Source organism: Panicum virgatum, chromosome 2N (genome assembly GCF_016808335.1).
Source record: "Panicum virgatum strain AP13 chromosome 2N, P.virgatum_v5, whole genome shotgun sequence".
Classification (NCBI taxonomy): Eukaryota; Viridiplantae; Streptophyta; class Magnoliopsida; order Poales; family Poaceae; genus Panicum; species Panicum virgatum.
This window is the reverse complement of record NC_053146.1, coordinates 63265093-63275699: the sequence shown is the minus strand read 5'-3', so window position 1 is coordinate 63275699 and position 10607 is coordinate 63265093. Positions and strand designations below refer to the sequence as shown.

The window sequence follows — 10607 nt, the reverse complement described above, 5'->3', positions numbered from 1 at the left end:
TAGACAGATCAACACCGGACAAGCTTTGCTAGGCTCTGAGCAACATAAAACATCACGAGTACATGATCCTGTCCAACAGGAAGTCAGGAAGTACATTCGAGTTACATGAATAACACGTCAACACATCATGTTACGTCTTGAGTAACTTGTCTTGCTCCCTTTGACATCTTCCTCACCACCATGGCCTGCTACTCTACTTTCTTCACGAAGAGCCCAAGCAGCCTCTGCACCGGGCAGCCACGACCAGGAACACCCCGCTCAGAGGTCACGGCGTACTCCGCCGGGGTGATCCCCAGCTGCGCCAAGTGCGTCGGGTGTATCCAGTCGCTGATCGGCGCCGCATCCCTCTCCATCTCTTCCAGCTCTTGATAGGCTCTCTGCCTCTCCGGATTGCGCATCCTGCGCTGCTTCTGACAAGCCTTGGCGATGAGACCGCGATACGCGCCCTGATCGTGTGCAATCACCAGCGCCTTGGGCTGTTCAAGGCATGAGCTGCCACAAGTTCGACTGTCCGCGGTGTCGGCGGACTTGGCCGCCGCGACAGGGGAGGCGCCGCCGCATTCCTCCATCTCTCCGTCTTCAAGCAAGCAAACATGGAGATGGTCAGATGGAACCGGGCAGCTTGTCACTCTCGCGTCGTCTGCGCCGGAGTCGCTGCTGCTGTCAGAACATGATGAATCGCTGGAGGATCCAGAAGAGCTGCTGCAACTGCTACCGCCGCTGTCTTGGTTGTTCCCTGCTTCATCAAACGTCTTGGTTGCCAGAGCGGAGGCGGCGCCGCCGCCGCACACATCGATCAGCATGTCCTCTGTCTCCTCTACTTCACCGTCCACGACGAGTAAACGCGGTGGCGAGCGAAGAACCTTTTGTGCTGCCGAGGGAGAGGCGTCGCCGCATATATCAGCAACGATGGCGTCATCCTCCTCCACGATCTCGCCGTCTTCTTGTTCATCCAGCGGCGACGGCCCAGTGCGCCCTGACACGCTCGCCGCATCCGTCTGGTCCCGACGCTTCTCTTCTTCAGCGAACTCGTCAAGCAACTTTCGCAGCTTGAACAAGGCAGAGTGCTTCATGGATCCGAGATCGATCTCGATCTCGCCGCTGCTCCTGTCTTCGCGACCGGTGCACTCCTTCCTCAGGAACTCGAGGATGTGAGCCGGCATGTTCTCCGAGAGAGACGCGACCCGGGCGGTTAGGCTGGAGATCTCTTCCGCTGACATCCTGGGTTCGGCGACCTTCGCGACAGGCACCGCCTTCCTCCTCTTGGCACATGTTGTCATCTCCGCCTCCGTAGCCTCGTCTTCCGCCGCCAAGAACCGGCCGTCTTTGCCGCAGCGAGGTGGAGCGCGGCTCTTGGCGACGGACTTCTTGCCGGACAGTAGCTCTGCCTTCCTGAGGAGGCCGCGGAGCGCCTCCATCTCCGCGCGCAGCCTCTTCCTGAGGACCAGCTGCGGATCTTGGATGGAAATCTCGGCTGAAGCGAAGGCCGTCATCTTCGTGTTCGCGCTCAGCCCGTCGCGGGCGACATGGCGGCGGTCAGCCATGCCGCGCGACTCCCCACGCTTCCTCGCCGGCGCCCGGGCCACGGGACCAGGCATCTTCCTCGCGGCGCTGATCACCTGCATCCGCGAGCTTCTCGCCCTACCCAAGAACGTCGGCGGCGCGAGCCGGCGGCGCGTGCCGGAGCGGCTGAGGGGAGGGGGCGAGATTGGCGCGGTCGTGGATTAGAGTGGACTCGCTGCTCCTCCGATCATGGAATACAAAATCGTTCGATAATCACGATTATCGGTGAAATTTACCGTTACCGATGTTGACTGATAAACGTTATCAATTGATTTTTCGATGGATTTCAATCCAAATTTCAAAAATTCAAAAAAATTTATAACTAGTGTGGAAAAAATTCTATAAGAAACTAGAGCCTCTCTATAGTCTAGAATGATGTCACATATTAAAAACAACCACCGTTTGCTTAGACAAAAAAATATTTCCAATACTAAAGCCTGATAATTGATGCAAATCCATCGATAATCAATGCAAATCAGTTGATATTCAACAATTTTGGTTGATTTTCTATTTCCTTTCACCAACTTGACCAAATATGCATGGGGTATTTACTATATTGTTGTATATTATGCTACAAATGGATGGTTATACTGATAATTTGCAATGTAGACTAGTGTTAAATATTAGTGGTGGGAAGAAAGACTTCAATGTTGACTTGTTGTTAAATCGGTTAGGATACAATAGGCTTCAATGTTGACTATAATATGTATGCTTATACTAAAAAAACTATGTCTAAATGTCTAATTGGTTTACATAATTATTATATAAAAAAGTGTCATTTATGAAAAATGGATGTTTTAAGTGTCTTTCTGTATGAATTATGGATGTGGTCATATGAGTCTGTTACCAATTTGCATAAAACTTGTGTCAATTTATGCTAATATGGACAATGTGGTTTGTATGGACTATGTACTTTTTTGTATTTATGTGCAATTTCATTTGGTGTATGTCTATTTGTGTGGTTTGCATAATTATACATAACATGGATATATGTAATATGTATCTATAGTTTATTCAATTTATATCCAAAATATATGTACATGTTTATTTCTAATGCAATTCTATCGTAAGCTACGTATGTATGTATAATTTACCTTATAAAATACCATACATAACAAACCAAATAAAAATATTATAAAAATTTCTATTTTCCATCTGCTAAATACATTTCTCAGCCGAATTTTCGATAAATCGACCGATTTGCATCGATTATCAATGATAAATCATTGATTATCGATATTTGAATTTGATCTTCCTTATCAGTCGATTTTAGCGATATTTCACCGATTTTCAATCGATTATCGATACCGGAGGGCACTGATAAACCATGTATCAGTGATAACGTAAACCCTGCCTCCGATTCGCCTTATAAAGAGCCGGGGCGTTACGACTTGGAACGAAAAGGGAAAAGCAGAGCAGGATCGCGTGGCGTCAGTTGCTTTCGATCCACGCACTAGGAAGGGCATGAAATGAGTCCGAGTCCGATTCGCCTTATGAATGAGACATGAGAGTCGGAAGTCGGATTCAGAACTTGATGAAACCGATCAGCTGTTTCATTAACGGCAATGGTAAAAAGAACGCTAGCAGAGCGCTTCGTCATCTAGAATTCGTAAAAATAGGTTAACCGTATTATAACTTTTTTGACCAAAACATAAGTTTGGTCAAATTTATTATATAATAAAATACTAACATCTATAATACCAAATAAATATTATTAGATTTCTCAATAAATATACTTTTATTGTATATCTATTTGGTGCTATTAATATATTTATAATATTTTTTATAATTTGGTGAAATATAAAAATAATTTAACTCTCTAAGAAAGTTAGAATAACTTACAATTTTAAAACAGAGTGAGTGGGACCTTAGTTGAGCTAGTAATTGGGCACAAACATGTAATTATTATCTTATTGACATAGCACACCTCCTCAGTGAATGTACCACCGGATTCTCCATGACACAATTTGCCGCTTTGCGCATGCTAGACCCGTGTTCCACTGCGGTTTCCCTGTGTGTCGGCCGGCCTGAAGCTCTACGTAACAAGTACGCGCATGCTAGACCCGTGTTCCACTGCGGTTTCCCTGTGTGTCGGCCGGCCTGAAGCTCTATGTAACAAGTACGCGCATGCTAGACCCGTGTTCTACTGTGGTTTCCCTGTGTGTCGGCCGGCCTGAAGCTCTATGTAACAAGTACGTCGTGCGCGTATCCTCCTTGAAGCGAGATCACTGTTTCTAGAGGTCGAATTAGATTCCACGCACGTTGTTGCTGAATACTCCCTCCATTCCAAAATATAAGTCATTCCAACACTCTTGAAAAATCAAAGCATCTCAAGTTTGACCAAAATTATAGAGATGATTTACAAAAATTCATGATACGAAATAGATTTACTATGAAAATATTTATAATAAAAAATCTAATGGTACTTATTTGGTATCATAAATGTTGGAACTTTATTAGATAAAGTTGGTCAAACTTTAGATGCTTTGACTTTCCAAGAGTATTGGAATCACTTATATTTTGGAACGGAGAGAGTATATTAGAAGATCTAGAGATACAAAAAACTAATATTATAGCTTATGCTACCCCGATTCACAAAGATCACATTGATGAAGTTAAATTCACTTTCGATGTATCTAATTGTCAAGTGTGATCTTTGATGAGCTAGCAAAGATTGGAAGGATTAAATTCTCTCATCGTCTGGTCGGTTCTGCACCCATTCGAAGATATTTTATTGCTAGCTTCAACGCTGGGACTGGGAGGCAAGACAGAAGAAAAGACGCCGGTCGGAGAGCCAGTTTGAAAATACAATTTGCATTGAAGACATGAAAATAATACAATTTGCATTGAAGACATGCCAACAGATCAATAAACCTGGATTGAAAACTTTGTGAAATGATAAAAAAATTAAACAGCTTAGGCATCCACAATGACTCCAAACAAAACATCATGTCCATGACTCCAGAATGTCTTATTGATGAGCTCATGGGAAGGATCATGGTGCACACGGCATACAATTGAGGAAGAAAAGGAAGCCGAAGTGGTTTTGTTTAGTGGCCAGCGACGCAGCTCTACCAAGGAATTGCTCGCAATTACACCACGAGCACCAAAAAGAGGTTTTCCAATCTCAACTGTACTATTTCGTCCCTCTATTCTACCATTCCACGCTGCTTGAAGATTTCAAACATGGTAGAACCAATCTTTGCTGGTGACTCGACGACAGTGACACCAGCCTCTCTGAGTGCCTTGATTTTGTCCTGGGCAGTACCCTTTCCTCCTGATACAATTGCTGCATAACAAGGATCACATGGAACTAATATTAGCACATGTAAGGAAATGAAACTGGATTAGGAAAATTAGCACATTAATATATAACAGTGTAATAAAAATCAGAATGGCCAGATAAACCCATTTTAGCATACTACCGTGATTTGATTATTTTACAGTGTATTCAAAAATGCAAACCAGGTTGTCAGCGCAAGTTTGATGAATGTCACAGTAGTACAAGGAATTTCCCCAAATTGGTAGAAATGTATAAATTTGCCTACAACATGCTTGGGACTAAAGGGCTCTTTTATTCATGTATAGCCTCGTAAATTGCTTAAGTATCTTTTGTTATCTATAGACATTTAGTAAATTGGTTAGATCACCATATAGCGTATATATAAATAATGGGGGAAAATATGTAACATTCGAAATAAAAGAATGAAGGTCTTGCTAAGGTAATACCTCCAGCATGACCCATGCGACGGCCCGGGGGTGCCGTAAGTCCAGCAATGAATGCAACAACAGGCTTTTGTGTTTTGCTTTCCTGAAGAGCATAATAGATGAAGTTAGCAGATGGAAAACGTAACTTAATTCAGCAAAACATTAAAAAAGAGACAGAAAAGGAGAAGTTCCAGAACCAAGCCAGAAGACATGCAATTATGAAAATGTAATGTCTGCAACAACAAATGGTAAATCCCTTCACAAGACAAAAGAAAACTTCTAACCCGACCAGATACATGAAGTCACTCCATGTCACATGAAACTTCTTTGGTTCATTGCCACTACCTTAGGTCTATGGAGCCACAAGGGTTTTTTACGAAACTGGAATGCACATACCAGATGGATAAGATGGCCTACTTAGTGAAAATGTGGGCCATAACCCAGAGCTTGCATAGGAAGTGTGGGACCAGCTTCAAGCTAGGGTTGAGTAAGCAAAGATGCTCAAGTTAAATCAAGGTCCAGGCATCTAGCTTAATTGCCTTCCGTAAAGAACAATGGGAAATGTGTCCCTATGACACTGAAAAAGTGCTCAAGACTGAACTGCATGAAACTTCACTAGTTCATGAGGGAATGGTGTTGCAAAGTGCGGAATCAATACACAAATATGGCATGTAAATATGTCATTCAGGAAAAAAAAAGACTATCCAAATATATGATGGTACTAACAAACTCTTACCTGGATGAATGCTGCAGCATCCTCCTCAGCAGTACCTCCAATTTCACCAATGAGAACAATACCTGAAAGGCACAGCATATTGTCCAGTAGGGAGAACAATCCATAAATGGAATGGAACTGTATTGACTGAAAAAGGCATATGGAGATAGTATCGAAGATAAGTAAGAAACAAATAATGCAGTTGAAGCATTCAAGTGCCAAAAACACCAGATATATGGGATTAATGCCACAGAAGAATACGCAGTTCACAGTTATTATTTTAAGAAAGTTGCTTAAAATTGTGAAGTATCAGTTACTATAGGTGTACCTTCTGTTTGAGGATCGTCAACAAACTTTTCAAGGCAATCAACAAAATTTGAGCCATTGAATGGGTCACCACCAATGCCTACACAAGTTGACTGCCCCAAGCCGACAGCAGTTGTTTGAAACACCTGTCAACAAAATTCAAATGCAACTTAGTCAAACAAATTATCTGATTAGGTGCACGCATAAGAAAAATAATAATAACAGACATACCGCTTCATATGTCAAGGTACCAGAACGAGATACGATCCCAACACGCCCAGGCTTGTGGATGTAACCTGGCATGATTCCAATTTTACATTCACCAGGCTTAATGATACCAGGGCAATTCGGCCCAATCAATCGAGTTTTTGACTGCTTGTTTAATGCAGCCTTCACTTTCACCTAAATTTGCAAAGGGGACATTGTCACCTCATGGAGTTCCAATAACAAAGTAAAATAGAATAAATTGTGCTTTGAAACAAGTTAAAAAAGGTTATAGCAATGTGTAGAAAAAAATATCATAAAACGAATATCAGCAAGCAAACTGCTACACGGACTATGCTTGTAAAATCTGTGTCTATTTGGATCACCTACTTTATTTAACAAAATTTGAACTCATCCTGCCCACTAGAGAATAATGACATACTACATATCCATCTGCGCAAGATGATGTTGACAAGATATTCACACTATTTTCTAATGCTTTTGCCAAAAAAAAAAAAGTAATTTTCAAGTATTGTTACTAGTAAACCAAAGATGATACGGCATTGAGCAGATTCCCAAGCTCACAAGACAAAAATGATAGTAACTAACGAAGTAATGAAATGGCAAAAATTACCATGTCATGCTGAGGAATTCCTTCTGTAATGCAGACAACAAGGTCAAGCTCAGCCTCCATTGCCTCCATTATAGCAGCGGCAGCAAATGGTGGTGGAACATATATAACAGATGCATTGGCCTTTGTTTCAGCCTTAGCCTCAGCTACAGAGTTAAACACTGGAAGCCCTAAATGTTCAGTTCCACCTTTCTTAGGAGTCACTCCACCAACCTGTTATAACAAAAAGGACCTTAATAAAAAAAGAGTTCCACAAAATACAAGTAAAAAATCAAACTAATTACATTCAAAAGCTACTTGTTTACTGAAAACTGATGAAACATATAAATGAATTTCCCAAACAATTTGTGCAGCATGAACCCTTTCAGCTGTATTAAAACACCACATTGCAAGCAAAAAATGTTCACATCCAAGCCAATTCTTTTGTTGTGGCACAGTTAATTATATGAATCAATTAGTCAAGGACATAACTGGAAATTAGAATTTCAAACCTCCAAGCATCATGCTACGTAAATGGAACCTATCATACAACACCCCAGACTTCAAGGCTGTGTTTGGTGCATGGGTTGAGGTGGGTTGGAATGGGTTGGACACAGATGAACCCGTGTTTGGTTGGAGGCGCATGTGGGTTGGGTTCATCTCGCAAAGGAATATTCGCTCTGGATGTGGGTTCATCTGATCTGCCCAAAATGAGGGGACGGGGTCAACCCACTTCGACCCGTCTGCCTCCAGCTCATGGGCGCGGGGGCGGACGGCACGGCATGGTGCTTGCGAGCGGTGGCCAGCATGGGGTGAGGGAGCGGGCAAGGCGGCCGGCGCAGCACTGGGGGCGGCAAACGACAAGTGTCGTGCCCCACGCATAAGAGCGGAGGCTGCGCAGCGTGGAGCTGCGGGCGCCTAGCCACACAGCAGGCGCGGGGCGGCGGTGGGCGAGCAGCCACGCAAATCGAAGGCTGGGGGATGCAAATCATAGGCGAGCGGTGCATGGTCAAGCTCTACGCTGAGGCGATTGGGGGCAGCGCCACCGGTGCACGGTTGAGCTCTGCGCGGAAGATGCCGGCACAGGAGCAAGTGGCCGAGCTCAAGGGAGAAGATAAGGCGTGAAGAGGCGGGAGGCGGTAGGAAGAAGATGAGCAGGGGGCGGTGCAGGCAGCTCGGGCCGCAGCGGGGGAGGACGGCGGAGGCGAGCGGTCCGCTGAGCTGGAGGAAGAAGATAAGGTGCAGAGGAATAAAAACTAATAGAGGATGACATGTGGGGTCCATGTTTTACTGTTGCTAACGGTGTGAAATGGACACCATCCCATCTCTACAAAACCCTCTAACCAAACAAAAAACTGGGTTCGACCCAACCCTCCAACCAAACACTATATGGGTCGGACCCAACCTAAAAAACCTGGAATGGACCCAACCCAACCCACCTGATCCCCAAACCAAACACATGCCAACATGCTGACTTCCTTACTTCCCTCTTCCTATGTCACAATTTACTTGTGTGAGGACTGCAGCGCATTTACATAAGACAGATCAGGAACAAAACTTGCCTCGATTCCACTTACTGAGGAATGATTGCGTCTTCATACATGATATTTTTGTTAGGTTGTACTAGAACAGCATGAAAGGTTTCAATGCATTCATGATGGATATGATTCTCAGAACCTCAAAAAATACAATTAATTTGCATGTTGGTTCTATAAAACATCAAGAATTCCATCAAAACATTGTATACTTTGATGACATTTTCTTGAGTCACAGCACATAAATCACTAATCCCTATCATTCTATCAAACTGCCAAATGCGACCTCTAGATTGCATGGCGAACAGCGCTGAAAATTACTAGACAGTGCAAATAAACATAAGTCACCAGCATTCAAATCAACTCAACAAATTGATAATGAAACCTAGGCATTGCTGCTGCTTCACTTACAGTTTCAGGCGTTATGCCACATAATATCACTATCCGCGAAAAGAAACAAACAATCATAATAGCACACATTTTGCCTCCAACAGTTGGCAATAACATCCAGTTAAGCGTACTAAATATCTCGCTCTGGATCGAACCGTAAGGCAGCGAAACGAGACCGTAGGACCCGAGGAAATGAAGATCGGCGACCGCAAACCCACTAGACTGGACAGCACGGGGTCCGTCAAACCCTAGAATCGCGCAGCACAGAACGGAACGCACGGATCGAGGGCGCAAATCAGAGGGAGATAGACAGGGGTTGGCAGCGGCGGTGGGCGTACCATGTTGGTGCCATACTCGATGGCCTGCTCGGTGTGGAAGGTGCCATTCTTCCCCGTGATTCCCTGGCAGATCACGCGGGTGCTCTTGTCGACGAAGACCGCCGGCGAGGGCGCGGCGGCGGCAGCCGCTGCGAAGCCCCGCGCGTGGAGGAGGCGGGAGGCGGCGGACCCCAGCAGCTGCGACGCGCGGCGGGAGGAGGCAGCGGCCATGGCGGGCGCGGTGCTGGCGGCGGCGCGTGCTCTTCCCCCTTTTTCTTTTTTTTCTCCCCCAACTCGATTCGATTTCTTTCGGGTTTTTGGGATGGTGCCCCTCGCCTTCCTTTGTCTTCGGTCTACTCTTCTGGGCTCTCGCGATCCATTCTTGCAGGGAAAGTTGAGCGGTCGGTCAAACTTCGCGTTAGACCCCCCGTAGTGTCGATATTTCGTTGAGCGAAACTTGTAGCCCGTTTAGTTCCCAAAAATTTTCACGCGCCACAGTAACTTACAACGTTTGACTACTAATTTAGAGTATTAAATGTTATAACGTTTGACCACTAATTTAGAGTATTAAATATGGATAACTGACAAAACCCATTCCATAAACCCAGGTGAAATCGCGAGACGAATCTAATGAATCTAATTATGCAATGATTAGACAATGTTGTGCTACAGTAATCAACCTCTACTGACAGATTAATTAGCCTTAATAGATTCGCCTCGCGATTTCCCGTCCATCCGTGTAATTAATTTTATAATTAATCTATATTTAATACTCCTAATTAGTGGTCAAACGGCCCCAAAAAAATTTTTGGGAACTAAAAGGCCCCTTGAAGCGAGTGCTACACTTTTCAATCGTCTTCCCCACCAAATAATGTAACAGCATATTCTTTGGGAATAAAGCGTTAAATTTGTATGCAGGAAATCTTCATACAATTGAATGTAAATTAAGCGACTTCAAGAATTTAATGATTGAAAACGTAAAAAATCATCTATTGTTTTTCCTAGTTCACGTCTCCTTCATCCAATGGCTTTCTATTTTTTATATTTTTAGCTGAAGTACAGGCCGCATGTCAAGATTCTCACACTCTAATAGGCTTTCTACAGGCGTTAATTTGATTCATACAGCCGCGTAACCCAAGATTTGCATCAAACCTTGGCTGGAAAATAGTATGTGGTCTACTTGAAAGTGAAAAAAATCGTAGATTGCTCCTCGCCGTTTGCTCTAAGCTGCTTTGTCCACATGAAAAAAAAAATTGGGT

The 10607-nt window shown here is 44.0% G+C and overlaps 2 protein-coding genes across 2 annotated transcripts; both read right to left on the bottom strand.

Moving 5' to 3' along the window:
* On the bottom strand, positions 1-1708 carry LOC120661778. The gene has a single exon (XM_039940722.1). It carries the CDS (start codon positions 1623-1625, stop codon positions 189-191), a length of 1437 nt encoding a protein of 478 aa, XP_039796656.1. The 5' UTR covers positions 1626-1708; the 3' UTR covers positions 1-188.
* A 2701-nt stretch (positions 1709-4409) lies between these two features.
* LOC120661776 (succinate--CoA ligase [ADP-forming] subunit alpha, mitochondrial) lies at positions 4410-9772 on the bottom strand. The gene is made up of 7 exons (XM_039940720.1): positions 9370-9772; positions 7131-7340; positions 6524-6694; positions 6315-6438; positions 6008-6069; positions 5293-5374; positions 4410-4852 (listed from the first exon to the last, which is right to left on the bottom strand). The coding sequence occupies exons 1-7, from the start codon at positions 9577-9579 to the stop codon at positions 4713-4715; spliced, it is 999 nt and encodes a 332-aa protein (XP_039796654.1). The 5' UTR covers positions 9580-9772; the 3' UTR covers positions 4410-4712.
* Between the last annotated feature and the right edge of the window lie 835 nt (positions 9773-10607).